This window comes from Eubalaena glacialis, chromosome 1 (assembly GCF_028564815.1).
Source record: "Eubalaena glacialis isolate mEubGla1 chromosome 1, mEubGla1.1.hap2.+ XY, whole genome shotgun sequence".
NCBI lineage: Eukaryota > Metazoa > Chordata > Mammalia > Artiodactyla > Balaenidae > Eubalaena > Eubalaena glacialis.
The window spans coordinates 211,840,534-211,858,411 of NC_083716.1; the positions used below are offsets into that span (position 1 = coordinate 211,840,534).

The following is a 17,878-nucleotide window of genomic DNA, read 5'->3' on the forward strand; positions in this document are numbered from 1 at the left end:
AGGCAATGCCTTTTTAGATACAGCATCAAAAGCACAAGTAACAAAAGAAAAAATAGAAAATTGAACTTTTTCAAAATTAAAAAGGTTTGTGCTTCAAATGACACTACCAAGAAGTAAAAAGACAATCCATAGGAGAAAATATTTGCAAATCATTTGTGATAAGAAAATTGTATTCAAAATATATCAAGAGCACTTACAATTTAACAATGAAAAAGATAACCCAATTGAAAAATGTGCCAAGGATTTAAATAGATATTTGTCCAAAGATATACAAATGGCCAATAAGCACAAGAAACTATGCTCAGTATAATTGATCATTAGGGAATTGCAAATGAAAACCATAATATGATGCCATTTCATATCCACTAGGATAGCTATAACAAAAATACAGACAATAACAAGAGTTGGAGAGGATGTGGAGAAACTGGAATCCTCATAAGTTGCTGTAGGAATGTAAAATGGTGCAGTCACTTTGGAAGACAGTTTGGTCGTTCCTCAAGATATTAAGTGTAGAGTTTTATATGACTCATCATTCCACTCCTAGGTATATACCCAAGAGAAATGAAAACATATATCTACACAAAACTTGTACACAAATATTTATAATAGCATTATTGAAAATAACCAAAAGGTGGAAACAACTCAGATGTCCATCAACTGATGAATAGATAAAGAAAATGTGGTATATCTGTACAATGGAATATTATTCGACCATAAAAAAGAATGAAATACTGATACATGTTACAACATGGATGAGCCTTGAAAACATGCTTAGTGAAAGAAGCCAGCCCCAAAAGACAGTAAGAATGTATGTATATGTGACTGCATGTATTGTATGATACTATTTACAGTTGACCCTTGAACAACAGGGGTTTAAACTGTGTGGGTCCACTTATACATGGATTTTTTTCAATAAATTCGTACTACAGTAATACACAATTTGCAATTGATTGAATCCAAGGTTGCGGAAACTTGGATATAGGGAGGGCTGGCTGCAAAGTTATACACGGATTTTCTACTGCAAGGAACGTAGGTGTCCCCAACCCCCATGTTGTTCAAGAGTCAACTGTATATGAAATGACCAGAACAGGCAAATCTATAGAGACAGAAAATAGAATAGTGGCTTCTTAGAGCTGGGGAGGGTGGGGAATTGGGAGTTATTGCTAATGGGTATGGGCTTTCTTTGGATGATGATGAAAATATTCTAAAGTTAGGTTGTAGTAATGATTGCACAATTCTTTGAACATATTAAAAACTACTGAGTTGTACACTTTAATTGGGTAAATTTTATAGTATGTGAATTATATCTCAAGAAAGCTGTTTTTAAAAAGTGAGTTCACCTTTAAAGCTAATAATTAAGCAAATTAATGTATTAGTGTAATTTTAGGACAATGTGATCATTTCCTTATGAATTTTATGGATGTTGTAGGAACTAGACTTCAAAGTTTTCCGTTGTAAAAAGAATTACTAAAGTTTTTATTCTATTTCTTCATTGAGGAATTATCTCTACTTCTTCATTTTACCTTAAGGAACAATACTAATTATTAAAATCTTGATCTTTCCCCTTTTCCCTCCTCCCTAAGAAACCGCAATAATAGGTAGCTAAATTATTAAGACAATAATAACCAGAAATATATCTGCTAAAGCAATGGGTTTCAGACATTTTTTACTACAGCTCACGTTGAGAAATATTTTATTTTGCCTCCTAGTACATGCCAGTATATAAGTAACTTAAATAGAATTTTCATGAATCAATATTTACCCACTACCATGTATAACACCCTCTAATAGTTTTTCCTATTCTATTTTATTTCATTTTTGGAAATGCTGGTTGTGACTCAGTAAATTGATTTTTATGAACCACTAATGGGCCCCCCAAAGTGGGTCTGAATCATAATTAGTCCACTTGCTATCAGAAAGTGTGGATACAGATAGATCATAAGAAAATGTATCTGAACAGAGGCAGGAATAGGGCTCCGTGTGGATGCTTGTTTATTGAGATAGATGAGAAATAAAATGGGTGAAGAAGGTTAAAAAAAAAGCAGCACACTGTGGGGACTTTCCTGGCAGTTCAGTGGTTAAGACTCCACGCTTCCACTGCAGGGGGCGCAGGTTCCATGCCTGGTCGGGGAACTAAGATCCCGCAAGCCACACAGCCAAAAACAAAAAAGAAGCACACTGAGAAGAGATTAGAGTAACTCCAAGAAAAGCTATATAGCTGTATGCCAAATTTCTGATTACCTTATCACCTTCCTCTTCCTCAAACAAGCTTTACACGCTGATTTTCTAATGCAATAATTCAGTCACACTGGATTAGCCTGAAGTTTGATTTGGAGGGCTGACAACCCAATCTTGGTTGTTTTGTTTTGTTTTGTTTTTGTTTCAACTGTCACTTTATTGCAAGATGGTTGAATTAATTCAAATTTAAACTATAACTTGATAATTTTTAGTCAGGTACCAAATTTTATTCAAAGCAAACTGCTTATTCAAAAGTGATCATGGAACAACTCAAAATGCAGAGCAAGAAGGATGAGAGAAACATCTTACTGGCCAATAGATTGTTTTAATTCTCTCATTATATGAAACTCAAACTTCATTTTTAGGAAAGGGAAACTAACTTCAGTAGAGAGCAATACAGAAAGACTTTGTCACATAGACTAATTTCCATTTAGTCAGTCAACTGTTTCTAGCTGTCTCAATTGGGACAGATGCATTTACAGAACTGGCTGTGCTTGAGCCTTCTTTGCAAGCAGCTTTAGGTCTGCAATGGACTTGGCAATTGTCTCCTTCTCCTGCTGCGCAGAGATGCTCTGTACTACATTCTTCTCCACCCAGTTTATCATGTGCCCTTGTTCCTTTTGACGCATCATATTCTGCACAGAGATGTGATAGTCCAGGTGATTCTTTACCTCCTTGTATACACTATGCAGCCGTTCCCAGTAGGTAACCTCCAAGGCCATGGCAATGTTATTCCTCTGGACATCAAAAAGGTAATGGCGCTTTTGAACCAGTGTCTGCTGTGACTTCTGCAGATCAACTGCATCCTGGATTTGTTTGATGGAAGCCTGTTTCACTTCTTCCAGTTGGGCAGTTTTTTGCTCATTGAGTTTATCAGCAAATTCCCCAATAGAGGCACCATATTTTTTAATTACATAGGCAAGAACCCCTATTGTTGATATGGCAGAGAAGGTCTCTGCAGTTATCACATATGTTTCTTTGGAGGGTAAATATAAGATAAGCCCAGTTCCTAGCACGTAGGGTCCTGTTACACCAGTTTTAGGATTAATGAACTGGAAAAATTCCTCAGGGATCAGCCCCAAACGAACTTTTCCTCCATATTCAGGAAGAGGTGGTACAGGAGCAAGACTTGGCTGCCCTTTGTGAAAGATCCTTGTTGCCTGCAATACCCCTGGACCAAGAAGGGCCGCGTTCTTCAGAGAGGGGGCTGCTGCGGTGGTGGCAGAAAGTACCACCCGGGACAGCATTGTCAGGTAGCGTCCACACAACAACCCGCACTGGGTCTTCACGCCCCAGTGACCACGACAGGAGACTCTGTCAGGGGCAGAAACAAGATGGTCCCAATCTCGTTTTGATGACATTTTGGACTTGAAGCTAATAGAGATCTCCCTTTTGTATAACTTCGCTCAGCCTTAAAAAATTATACCAGCAATAATAACATCATCATTTTACAATGAAAGTCTAATTGGAATGTGAATAAAAGTGCTACTGGCCAAGGGCCCCTATCCACTAATTATGTCTTATTTGAAAATCTGACCCAAGTATCTGACAATCAAAGAGGATATCTTTCATCTTGCCATTATTTTTCACAGTTATGCCATCTGGTTCATATAACCAGAAGAAAACTTGGCACCTATATCCAATGAGAATGACTGTCAGTTCTCAAAACATCTTATTTTCTCTTCCTGAGAATAAGTGACAACTGATCTCAAAGTATAGGTACTTATCATGTAAAACAAGGGACTTGGGGTGAGGGGATATTTTTTTAAGAAAATAGGGTTGGAAGAGCATTTTGGTGTCAACAGATATCTCTAACTATGTTCTAGCAGTATAACCTAATTTACATTTCTTTCAGTTTAACAAACACTTTTTGAGCACCTGCTATATGAAATGGAATGAGCCAAGCACTAAATGAATATACCAAGTTGTACTAGTCAGCGAAATGGCTCTAGCTCTGTAAGAAAGAAAACATTGGATTTCAGTGGCTTAATCCCATGGAAGTTAATTTTACCCTCACTTAATAACTCAGTGATGCTGTTTTAGGTCAGCAGGCAACTTTCTTCCACCTGATGATCCAGGGATTTGGGTCCCACCTATCTTGAGTCCCTGCTATGCTCTGCAGTACCAAAATCTTTGGCTTCAAGCTGCCTAAGAGGAGGAAGAGTGAAGAAGGCAGGCACACTTCTTTTTTCTTTTTTTTTTAAATTCTTTTCTAAAAATTCTTTTCCATTATGGTTTATCATAGGATATTGAATACAGTTCTCTGTGCTATACAGTAGGACCTTGTTGTTTATCCATTCTATATATGTAAAAGCTTACACCTGTTAACCCCAACCTCCCACTCTATCCCTCCCCCAACCCCCTCCCCCTTGGCAACCAGCAGTCTCTTCTCTGTGTCCGTGATTCTGTTTCTGTTTCATAGATAGGTTCATTTGTGTCGTATTTTAGATTCCACATATAAGTGATATCATATAGTATTTGTCTTTCTCTTTCTGACTTACTTCACTTAGTATGATAATCTCTAGTTGCATGCATGTTGCTGCAAATGGCATTATTTTGTTCTTTTTTATGGCTATTCCATTGTATGTATGTATGTATATATATACTCCACATCTTCTTTATCCATTCATCTGTCGATGGATATTTAGGTTGTTTCTTTGTCTTGACTATTGTGAATAGTGCTGCTCTGAACATAAGGGTGCATGCATCTTTTTGAATTATAGCTCTATTTTTAGTTTTCTGAGGAACCTCCATACTGTTTTCCATAGTGGCTGCACCAACTTACATTCCCACCAACAGTGTAGGGAGATTCGCTTTTCTCCACACCCTCTCCAGCATTTGTCATCTGTAGACTTTTTAATGATGGCCATTCTGATTGGTGTGAGGTGGTACCTCACTGTAGCTTTGATTTGCATTTCTCTAATAGTTAGCGACGTTAAGCATCTTTTCATGCAGGCACACTTAAAACTCCCAGCCCAGAAGTGACACCTGTCACTTCCATTTACATTCAACCAGTAAGAACAAGTCATTCAGGCACCCCTGGCTGTACAATACTGACCACTGTAGTCCCTGGTTGGGTAGCCACTTTCCTGCAACAAGTTTACACTCAGGAAGGAAGGGAACAAGTTAAAGGTCTCCGTCATTCAGATTGTGTAAGATGTAGCTTCTTCTACCTTCAAAGAACCTTCCTCGGAGTAGAGAAAAAGGTCGACAAGGGAAATATCGTGGAGGTGACGTTTGAGAAGATGATTCTTGATTGACAGACAGAACTGCCAGATAGCGTTGGTAAGAGGGGCATTCTAGATGGAGCGACTGGCACTAACAAAGCATGGAGGTGGGGAGAGAATGTTGAGTAACTAGTTTTCCTGGAACAAAGCTTAGCAAAGGAGAGAGATAAGCTTAAAATGTTGGTTAGGTCAACGTTATGTGTCAGGCCTTGAATGTTGGGAGAAAGAGTTTGAATTCTGTGCTTCCATTATCTTGGTTATCATGCATTTTTAACCCAAGGGCCCCAGAACAATGGTAGCATTAATCCCTGATGAATAACAGGCACACTCCAGACAATACATTCAGTATGAAGGGATTTCGTTTTTTCAGATGGTAACACTAATGACAGCATTGTATTGCATTCACAGGCTGTAATAGATTCCAACATTTTGCGTTTGTTTACATGTGGCTTGGTGTTTACGAAATACAATCCAAACATTTCCACTTCACTCTTGCTCCTTCTCCCAGGCTTATCTCACATAGTTATCTAGAGATGCCAGGGGTAGCCTTATACACTGATAGCACACACTGGCCGTGCCTTCCCTCAGGTATGGCAGAGGACCTTCCCAGGGCTGTGAACTCTGAATGCCGACACCAAACACTGCACGTTCCAAAAATGTGACTGCCCCTCCCCTTCCACCAATGGCTCAGTCACAATATTAAGGTCAACAGTGGTGTGTAATTTATACTGAACATTTAATAGGCATAAATGTTTGTTTTTAAAAATTCAGGTGCAAAGAGACAGGAGGGGCACATACAGCAGCATTGGGGAGCCTTAGGAAAGTAGTAACTGGACTAGAAATTAAACTTTTTCTGAAAGTGTTTAGGTTTCTGACTCTAGCGTTCTGTGAATTGTGACTCTGATGTACAGCCCTCCAAATCAACAGTGGCTTTAAAATATACCCAAGTTGAACATTTAAAAAATTCTGATTGCAGGTAGGATCTGACTGTCTGCATTGTGCTGCATATATCAGTGTATTAGTTGTCTTCCCTTTTTGAAATAGGGTAGATAGGAAAGAGACGAATTAACAAACAGATTACAGAGAGATGCCGCCTTCGTCTTTCCCACGGAAGTCTTATTTGAGGCTGTTTGACCTGCCTTACCAGGTACTTTCTTGTTCTTTCAATTCCATTTAATATAATGCAGTTTTGCAAAACAGTTTTTTTTTTTTAATAGCTTAATAAATGGCATACCCAGCTTTTTCTAGTTTCTTAATAATCACCTAGTAAATGAAGCAGAGGTGTAGTTTCTTTTTTTTTTTTAATTATTAGCACCTTTAATTATTATTTATTTATTTATTTGGCTGTGTTGGGTCTTCGTTTCTGTGTGAGGGCTTCCTCTAGCTGCAGCAAGCGGGGGCCACTCTTCATCGCGGTGCGCGGGCCTCTCACTTTCGTGGCCTCTCTTGTTGCGGAGCACAGGCTCCAGACGCGCAGGCTCAGTAGTTGTGGCTCACGGGCCTAGTTGCTCCGCAGCATGTGGGATCTTCCCAGACCAGGGCTCAAACCCGTGTCCCCTGCATTAGCAGGCACATTCTCAACCACTGCGCCACCAGGGAAGCCCGCAAAACAGTTTTTAAGCCACCGTTATCTTGGTTTAAAATAGTCTAAGTATGATATAAACTAGAGTTTAGTTGTATAGAGCTCTTAATATTATGTACTTAATCTTTTTTCTTCATAAAATGAGACAATTATAAGCAATTTTTTCACAACCATCAATATTTTTAAAATTCACATTCATAACCATTTTCCCCCGCTATAAAATTAGCCAAAAAATTTAAAAGATAATATTTGAAGTTGGTGAGGATACTGTGAGATGAACATTTTCATTCACTGATTCTGTTAATTTAAATAAGAACAAACTTTCTGGAAAGTAATTTGGCACAAATGTATCAAGGGTTGAAAATGTCTGTTCCATTTGTCTCTATTATATACACATTCATAAACAGCAAAAAGACACTCTCCCCTCAAATAAAACAAAAACCAGAAAACCCAAAGTGTTAATGGTGGTTATCTCTTGGTGATAGGATAATAGGTAGTTTTACTTTGGAATTATATATTTTTTTAAAATGTCTCCCCAGTGAAAAAATATTATTTTTGTGATTATGGTAAAAATCCTTTCCATCATTTAAGAATATTTATAAAGAATTTTAATAAAATCAGAAGCTATTCTTAATATTCAGTGAGAATACCATATTTTATAAAGACTATATCAACTAATCCTATATGTACGTATGCATATATGTACAAATATATAACTATTCGCCAAATAAATACATCTGTTTTCTAAGGCCTAAAATGAGGTACAAGTGAACTAAGTCTAAAACCATGTTTATTAATGTGTTAGGATTGTTGGAATATGAATTATGGATTATTTTTAATTTTATTAATTTTCTATTTTTCTGAGCTTGTATTGCTTTCATATTCAGAAAAAAACACTTAAAAATCAAATAGAAAAAAACCTTTACAGAGAATGATGGTATCACTCTACTCACTGCATGGTTTATAAATCACGTCAAGTTGTCAGCTTCCTCATTTGTAAATTAAGGAGATTAGACTCGGTGTTTTCTAAGATATCTGCAAGGCCTAAAAGACTCAGTCTATGAAGTGTACAGCCCCAATACCTAAGATGAAAGCAATGGACCGCGTCTATCGTAAATCTGAAAGGACTCCGACCTTGGGTGTCATGATACAATAATCAGAGCACAGCCTTAGCATTAAAGAAACTTGATTACAATCCTGGTTGGGTCTCATTTTCCTCACTTGAAAAGTGGGGGTAATAACAAAGTCCCCAAAGGATTGAAAAGGGGTTGAAATGTGTGAAATGTGGTAACAGATCTGAAGGCCTTCGCATGTTGGCTAGCATGGAGTAGATGCTTCCTAAATGATAGTTTTCTCAATAATCCGAGACCTGATCAGTATATTTGCCAGATGGCACGGGACTGCTGTCTGCAGTCCCTGGATCTAAACTCCCACTTTGAACCCTGCCGCTGGAAGTGGAGGGTGACCTTCGTGAGGACTAAACCACTTCAGCTTGGGGAAGTTGAGACAGGGGTGCGGGTGGGACCTGAGTGCACAGCCCGGGTGACCAGGTCTTCGGGGTTCTCTAGTCCTGGGCGAGGAGAACTGGGCAGCACAGGGCACAGAGGCAAAGCCTGGCCGTGTGCTTCCCTTTGCTCCTGCTTGCTCACCTGCCCACCAATCTTTCTTCCTGCTCCCCTCCCTTCCTTCAGAAAAAATTTAACATTATAGATTCCATGGCAGTCTCCATGCTTGGCACCAGAGCCTGAATATTAAGTAAGATTGGCGCTGACCTTAAGGAGCTTATCATCTCATCTGGGAGGCAGAAAATAATAAAAAAATCGCAAGCCCACATGATCAGCCCTGAACACAGGGTAGACTGATGGTGACAACACAAGTGGGCTGGTTTCTAGCAGGCTTTGCCTGAGGCCTCTGAGCTCCACTTCAGCCTGAGCAGCACCTAGGGTTTCAACATGGCACCAAAATTCAAGCAGCCGTCTAACTGGTCTTACACATTCCATGATAGACCATGACAACAAAATCTATCTTTGTGGCAAGAAAGAATTTCAAAAATTCTTTGACAGAATTTACATTGCAGAGACATTTTTTGGAAATGCTATGTGGACTATTACTCGGTCACAATGGTCCGTATCAATGACATTTTAAAAAGTATGCTCACCTGTTAACTAGATTGGTTTCCATTTCTGGATATATTCCAGAATGCCTCAGATAAAATTCCTGTGTATAATTACTGCTGACCTTATCAAGTATGATAGGTTTACTCACTCCATGGGAAGTGCAAAGGGAAAATACAACAGACATCAACAAAAAGCCTTTGCTATGAAGAGTATTCACTGCTTTTAGTATCTGTTTAGTAGTGGAAATGTTTTATTAGATCCACCAATAAAAATTTGGAAGGGATAGTGGGTGGGCTACAGGACATGGTGAGAGAAGACTTCTCAAAGGTAATTCCCCCTAGGTAATTTTTCTTTCTGACAGAAGTAGATTTTGCTCCAGCCGTCCAAATGTGTTTGGGGTAGGGAGGGGAGCACGCCATCAGGAACTACACATGGAGATATCAATAGCCCGGCTCCTCCAGTAAAGAACTTCTAGGAACTGAGCTTGCCAATGAGAAGTGTGTGAGGTAAGGAGAGGACGGAAATGAGGCTTATGACCAGATCAGATCAGGAAGGGTGTAGACCATGCTTAAGAATTAGGAACAGCAACTTGACAACAGAAAAACAAACAAACAAAAAAAACAGATTAAAAAACAAAGGACTTGACATTTCTCCAAAAAAGATGTACAAATGGCCAACAAACATGAAAAGATGCTCAATTTCACTAATCACCAGGGGATGGCCACTGTAAAATAATAATAATAATAATAATAATAATAATACAATAATCTCTGCCAGCATCACTACTCTTGCACTTTGGGGCCATTATTAAGTCAAATAAAGGTTACTTGAACACAAACACTGAGATATCATGACAGATGATAACCAAGACGGCTGCTAAGTGACGAAGGGGTGGTCGCTAGACAAAGGGATGATGCACATCCTGTGTGGGTTAGAGTGTGATGGCTCGAGATTTCATCATGCTACTCAGAATGGCCCGCAATCTAAAACTTATGAATTGTTTATTTCTAGAATTTTTCCATGTAATATTTTTGGACCACAGCTAACTGAAACCACAGAAAGTGAAACCACAGATAAGGGGTGGGGGGACTAATGCAATAAGTATCAGTGAAGATGTGGAAAAATTAGAACCCTTGTGCACTGTTGGGAATGTGAAATAGTATAGCCACTATGGAGACAGTATGGAAGTTTCTCAAAAATAGAATCATCATGTGATCCAATAATCCCACTTCTTGGTATTTATCCAAAAGAATAGAAAGCAGGATCTCGAAGAGGTATTTGTACACTTTTGCTCAAAGCAGCATTATTCACAATAGCCAAGAGATGGCAGCAACCCAAATGCCCATCAATGGATGAATGGATGAACAAAATGTGGTGATATATACATGCAGTAGAATATTATTCAGTCATAAAAAGGAAGTCCTGTCACCTGCTACAGCATGGATGAACCTTGAGGACATTATGCTAAGTGAAATAAGCCAGTCACAAGAGGACAGATGCTGCATGATTCCGCTTACATGAGGTATCTAAAGTTGCTAACTCACAGAGACAGAAAGTAGAATAGTGATTATCAAGGACTGCGGGGAGGGGAAATGGGGAGTCGTTCAATGGGTATAGGGTTTCAGTTCTACAAGATGAAAAACTTCAAGAGATCTGTTGCACAACAATGTGCTTATAGTTAACACTCCAGTGGTAAATTTTATGTTATTTTTTTTAATTAATAAAACTTTATTATAAAGGAATATCACACAAAGTGTGGTGTAATAAAAAAAAAAACCCTGGAAATTTTCCCAAAAAACTGGTAATTGTGAGTTCAGACATGTGATTAAAAGCTGCGTTTGAGGGCTTCCCTGGTGGCGCAGTGGTTGAGAATCTGCCTGCCAATGCAGGGGACACGGGTTCGAGCCCTGGTCTGGGAAGATCCCACATGCCGCGGAGCGACTAGACCCGTGAGCCACAATTGCTGAGCCTGCGTGTCTGGAGCCTGTGCTCTGGAACAAGAGAGGCCGCGATGGTGAGAGGCCCGCGCACCGCAATGAAGAGTGGCCCCCGCTTGCCACGGCTGGAGAGGGCCCTCGCACGGAGGCGAAGACCCAACACAGCCATAAATTAATTAATTAATTAATTTAAAAAAAAAAAAAAAAGCTGCGTTTGAAAATTCATAAAACTCTTCCTGACTAATTTCAAATAACTTATTGACACATCCAAGGCAAACAATAACTATGATTTGCCACTTTTAAACCACAATTAAAAAAAAAAAAAAGAATTGGGAAGTCTCTTGAAGGCAATGGGCCATTCCCTGAAGCATTTTAAAGCTGGGAGGGACAAGCCACACTTGCATTTGTGATAGCAACCTCTTGGGAATGTGTTTGATGGATTGGTCATGGAACGGGCTGGAGCCCGGAGAGACCAGCTGAGGGCCTGCCATGGTCCAGATATGGGTTAATGATAGTGTGACCAGCTCAGAGAGAAACAGGAAGGAGACGTGACAGCATGCAGGAATGCAGGTGTGGCTGGGAACCGCTATTGTCGTTCCTGAGGTGTGTAACCTTCAACACAGTCCGCCTGGGCAATTCTGGGTATTGTCCAGCTGGGTGTGTTGTTAATATCGCCTGGAGAGATCATTTGATTCAAGAGGGCTCCCTGTCAGAAATCACGTTAACTTCTTGTGATTGTTGTTCTATATGACTGGGACAAGGGTCCTTAGTGTGTGTGTGTGTGTGTGTGTGTGTGTGTGTGTGTGTGTGTGTGTATGTCTTTTTTTTCTTCTTCGTTTTCCTTTCTTTTTTTTTAACAGTAACATTAATTGATTCACTTGAATACTGTCATTCATATTCAAAGTTGCAATTTTCCTAAAGCCAATTAGAGTCCTGATTCAGGCAATATCTCTAGAAATTCAGCAACTTTCCATTGATCTTTCTGTTATCTCCATTCTATGGAATTTCCCAGCAATGATATCATTCTCCAGAAATGTATCCTAGGTGAAACCTTTTTGAATCTCCACATTTGAGAAAAACCGTTTCAGTGAATGCAATGGTTCCTTTGTACAAATACATGTGACTTCTGGAGAGAAGTGTGTCACACACAATAAGCAGGTGAGAAGGACAAGGTCACCTTGCAATTCAGGTGCTGGGGGTCAGATAGGGTACTTTCAAGTAAGGGACTCTGTCAGGCATACCACACTCTTGGCATAATTCAATTTTGACTCAAAATAACATAGTTCTCCATATCACTGGCTTTTGGGATTACTTGTGGACATCACTGAATGCCAAAGGCCAAGGATAATTTCTTCTAAATTAATCATGAATGAGCTTTGGTAAAATAATGCTGCTTGTTAAAATCATCTTTAATATTACAAGTTACAAATCATCAAATCTCTTGTTTTTGTCCTTTGGTATTTCATTTACCATTTCCAAGCTTGGATAAGTTATAATTCCTCTGAAGATATCATAACTGTTTGTTTCTGTTTTCTGCTACTTTGGTATGACTTGATTTATATGTTTAATTGTTAAATCTATCTAAAGACTTTTCTGTATAATGTAAATTGAATTGTTTTTCAATATTGCTAGCATCAAGAAATAAATCCGGAAGGGGTTTTACTTTTCCATAAAGCAGACAATTTACATGTTTTGTAAAGTGCTTAGCACAGTGTAAATGTGAGGTTATCTAAGCCAGAGGAAACAATTTTTTTCACTCCACCTCTCCCCTGGAAAATATTTGAAGTACAGTAGTCACATATCTAATTTTCTTTGAAGGTACTTTTGGAGAGAATCCAGGAAAAACACCCTTTGTGTAACAGCTGAATGTTTCATCTGAAAACTTGGTCCACTTAAAAACAAATTAACTACCAAGCATGTTTAAGTGTCTATGTTAGTTACTGTGGTACAAATTATATTCAATAGAAGTTTCCTGCAGAGAAAAACCATGAAGTACATAAGATGAATGACTTCACTGTGATTATTCTCTTCAGGAGCTAGAAAATAACTACTTAGAAAGATTATACATGAGGGTAATTGCTGTTGAATGGAGAAAAACTGAGGAAAATAATTATGAGTGAGAAGATATTTCCTAACCATCTGCCATTTAAAAATAAGAAACAAAAAAAAGAAAACATAGTATGTTTTTCAGAAAGACTTGGAATTGATGCCAAAAGGCGATACTCTAGTGGGATACACACAAAAGAACTTTCCATGAAGAAATCTGAGATTACTATGTGTAAAAGGTCTTTGTAGAGCCATCACTATAACATTCAATCACCTTTATTTGACATCTTTCCATAGCTGAGGTGGAAGAACACACCCAACTGAGATGTCAGTCATTGGAGGTGCCAGTAGAAAGATATTTCCTCCCACTAGGGGGAAAAAAAAAGGTGGCCATGGAGAAAAGCAATCTTTTAATCTCCTGTTCAGTGCATTGAAGAAATATTAGTAAGCTAATAAAGACCTATATTTCTGAGCATATGTAGACTTTATTCAGATAGCATCTTATTGATGTTCTCTAATGTTGGAGCCGGCATGTTAGCCCCTGCAATGTGCCTGTCAGAGTTCTCCAGCCCTGCCTCGGAGGAGCTCCTGACCTGGAGGCAGAGGAAGGAGCAGCGCCGTGAATTATTCAGTGTGACTGGTTTGCTGTTGTTCAACAATGTAGGCGTTAATAACCAGACAAGACAACAGTACAAGAGATGTGAGGCAGTATGTGATTAAGGGCGCGGCTGGAAATTATCTCCCTCTCCTCTAAACTTCCAGAGCACTTTATCTGTGCCTCTTATGGCACCTCCTCTTTTATCTCAGATGTTACTGTTGTTCCTCAATTATCCCCCTACTCAAGAGAGAACAACTGGTGGGCAAGCTCCGGGGCTGATTCTTCTTTGAACCCCAGCACAGAGCCTAGCCTAGGCCTGCCTAGCATTGCTGCAGGTAAACATTTGCTATCAGAATAAAAGGAGAGACACAGACAGTAAGTTTGGGTGTGAAAGGGAGGGAGGGGCATGGGTTTGTGTGAAGATTCTCACGCTGGAGAAAAATAGGTTTAAAACAAACAATGTCTGAAGCGGACATTGTTTTTACCTCTATAGCGCCCAGTCATCTTTTTTTGTAGTAGGGACTACATGATTTTCTTTTGGGGAACTATGACTCCCCTCTTGCATGTCCCCTTGGCCTAGACAGTCACACTCTCATGGAGACAGAACTCAGGCAGAACAAGGACAAAAATTGCCAGTGATTCATCCCAGTGGTAGCCAGTGATTCATCCCAGTGGATTCATCCCAGTGGCAGCCCGACTGGGATAATGGAGATTATCCATTTGGTTGGCCATCCTTTGGCAGATTAAAGATGGCTACCCATTCTTGGTCACTCCTCCCATCAAATTAGGAATTTGGGAGTAACATATACACACTACTATAGATAAAATAGATAAACAACAAGAACCTACTGTATAGCACAGGGAACTATACTCAATATTTTGTAATAACCTAAATGGGGAAAGAACCTGAAAAAGAATACATGTGTGAACCTGAAAAAGAATGTACCGAATCGCTTTGCTGTACATCTGAAACTAACACAATGTTGTAAATCAACTATACTTCAATTTAAAATTAATTAATTAGTTAATTTAAAAAAGAAGTGGAGCCTATGACCCTTCCTTTCAGTCTGGGTAGGATCTGCAACTGCCTTGATCAATAGAATAAAGGAAAGTGACTGTGCCAGTTTCAGTGCACAGCTCTTCATAGAGGGGCCTCTTCCACTTCTTGTCTCTTGGAGCCCTGAGACACAATTTAAGTCAACTACCCTGAGGCCACCATGCTGTAAGGAAGCCAAAGCTAGCCACGTGGAAAGGTCCTGTGGAGAAACACATACCCAACCAACACCCAGCAGTTCCAGCCATCCTGACCCTATGAATGGGTTTGTAAAATGAGGATAGGCCAAAATGTTTTTAAATATTATCTTTAAAAAAAATTCTTTCTACGGCAAATTCTGATTTAAATTACTTAGCTCTCCTTTGCAATCTTACTTTTCTGTGTGGTCTCCATCAGTTTTTGTTGTTGTTGGGTTTTTTACCCCTGCAGAACTAGGACTGCCGTCTTTTTAGAAAGGGAGTCTGTTTGAGGGATTCTGTACTCTTCCAGTAACTAAAATCCTTTTAGGGTCCTTTGACTTGCTGCTTTGTCCTAAATTATTGGAGCTCTTCAACTTTCACATTTCATCCCAAGGGGGGCTGTAGTTACCCTCATCTACAATGGCACAATATGAGTTTAAAGATGCTCTGTCTTCCATGTGAGTGTGTTCTGTCTCCCCCTCCCCTCCCAATTCAGAAGCGAGCCTGGCTGTCACCTTGGAGCTGACTTTCCCTCCAAGCCAAGTCCTCAACCTGGTCTACTGACATGAGAACACCGTGGGACAAAAGAAAGAACCTGTGTTTTCTTTGGGGTTCTACTGGGTGCCTCCCTGGTCCAAAAGGGAGAGAGACCAGTTTATAACATATTTAGCAATCTGCCAATCCATCATCACCTAGGGAAGATGCAGGAACATTAAAGCAGTTTGTGTAAAGGTTAATATTAAAGTAATAAAAACACAAAGAAAAATTAGAGAATAAGAATAATAGAAAGAAAAATCACCTATGGTCCCACCATCGAAAAAATAATCAGGTTTAACATTTTGATGTAGTTCCTGCAAAGCTTTTTTCTTACAAATTCTAGCAATCATAGTGAATAATTTTGAATTTTGGTCTTTTCACTTGACATGCTCTGGCAAGCATTTTCCCCTGTTACCTATCCTTTGTAATGGCTACAAGATGTTTCAAGAGAATATATCATAATTTGGGGAATTATTTTCTTAGTAACTGTACATTTAATTTGTTTACAATTTTTTTTTATAAATAACATGCTATGAACATCATTGTACATAAAGTTTTTCATATATTTAGGATCATATCCATATGCTAGATCCTTGGAATTACTGAGTCAAAAAACCTGGGAAATTTTATGATTTTTTTAAAAATTTATTTATTTATTTGTGGCTGTGTTGGGTCTTCGTTTCTGTGCAAGGGCTTTCTCTAGTTGCGGCAAGCGGGGGCCCCTCTTCATCGCGGTGCGCGGGCCTCTCACTATCGCAGCCTCTCTTGTTGCGGAGTACAGGCTCCAGACGCGCAGGCTCAGTAATTGTGGCTCACTGGCCCAGTTGCTCCGCGGCATGTGGGATCTTCCCAGACCAGGGCTCGAACCCGTGTCCCCTGCATTGGCAGGCAGATTCGCAACCACTGCACCACCAGGGAAGCCCAAAATTTTATGATTTTTGATGGATATTATTAAATTGGTTTCCAAAATGTTTTAAACAATTTAGACTGCCACCCCAAATGTAGGAGAAGGAATGTGTTGTTATCTCCTTACCAGCCGTGGGTACAATCAGGTTTTTAAATCTTAAATTGGTAAGCATGGTATTTCATAATTTTGACTCTACTCAGAATGAATGTTCTTCCATTTGTAAAGTACTTGTTTTTTCTTTATGTTGGATGTCATTCAATGTCTTTTGTGTACTTACATATTAACATTTTAGTGTTTTTCTTATCTTTTATTCTGGGCTTTTTATATAAAGTGACATTAATTGGCTGTTATCTTTGTTGGAAATACATTTTTTCAGGTGGTTCAAATTCTAAAAAATATTATTAGTATATTGCAAACATAAAGAAACATTTAGAGAATAATATAGCAAACACTCATGAACCTACATCCAGCTTTATCAAATAATGTTTTGCCATAATTTCAAAAATTTTTCAAGAAGAGAAAGTTACAAATTACAAAAAATATATATAATCTGAATGATACTGATTGCTTGAAATTTGGTGAGACTTACTTTGTGACCTTGTATGGTATCAGTTTTTATAATTGTTTTATGTGTTTGTGAAAAGAAAAAACATTCTGTTACAACTTGCAGGATTCTCTATATTCCTATTAGATGGAACTAGTTAGTTTTTGGGGTTTTGTTTGTTTGTTTTTTAATATTTATTTATTTATTTATTTGGCTGTATCCGGTCTTAGTTGCAGCATGCGGGATCTTTCCTTGCGGTGCGCAGGCCTCTCTCTAGTTGCGGCACACAGGCTCTCTAGTTGTGGTGAGCAGGCTCTGGAGCGCTCAGACTTAGTTGCTCTGCGGCATGTGGGATCTTAGTTCCCCGACCAGGGATCAGACCCGCGTCTCCTGCATTGGAAGGCGGATTCTTAACCACTGGACCACCAGGGAAGCCCCCAAACTAGTTAGTTTTACTTTCTAAATATTTTATATCTTTCTTAAAGTTTTTTTGTCTTCTTGATCTAATAGTTTCTAATAAAGGTGTTAAAAATTTCTCACCATGATTTTGAATTTGTAAGTATCTCCTTGTCATTCTGTCAGTTTTTGCCTCATATACTTTGCAACCATGTTGTTGGGTACATACGAATTCATGATTGTATATGATTCTTCCCTTGATTATTATGTAGCATCTCTTGTTATCTAAGTTTTTTGCTTTACATTATATTTTGTCTAATACAATAACTACTACACTGGCTTTTTGGGAGAGTATTACCTCTGTTTCTGTATTTGCCTTATACCTCTCTTTCCAAACACTTTCCCATCCTCTTTTCTTTTTTTTTCTTTCAAATTTCATATGGTTTTCTTTTAGGCATAAGTCAGTGGTTTTCACCTTGGCTGCACATTAGAAATCACCTGGGAAAAAAATTAAAA

General features: G+C 38.9%; 2 protein-coding genes across 2 annotated transcripts in view; one reads left to right on the forward strand and one right to left on the reverse strand.

The window, feature by feature from the left end:
* Positions 1-17,878, forward strand: part of LOC133091927 (uncharacterized) — a 73,436-nt gene that overhangs the window by 19,616 nt on the left and 35,942 nt on the right. The gene's annotated exons all lie outside the window — the stretch shown is intronic.
* Positions 2,677-3,485, reverse strand: LOC133100328 (ATP synthase F(0) complex subunit B1, mitochondrial-like). The gene has a single exon (XM_061204258.1). It carries the CDS (start codon positions 3,483-3,485, stop codon positions 2,715-2,717), a length of 771 nt encoding a protein of 256 aa, XP_061060241.1. The 3' UTR covers positions 2,677-2,714.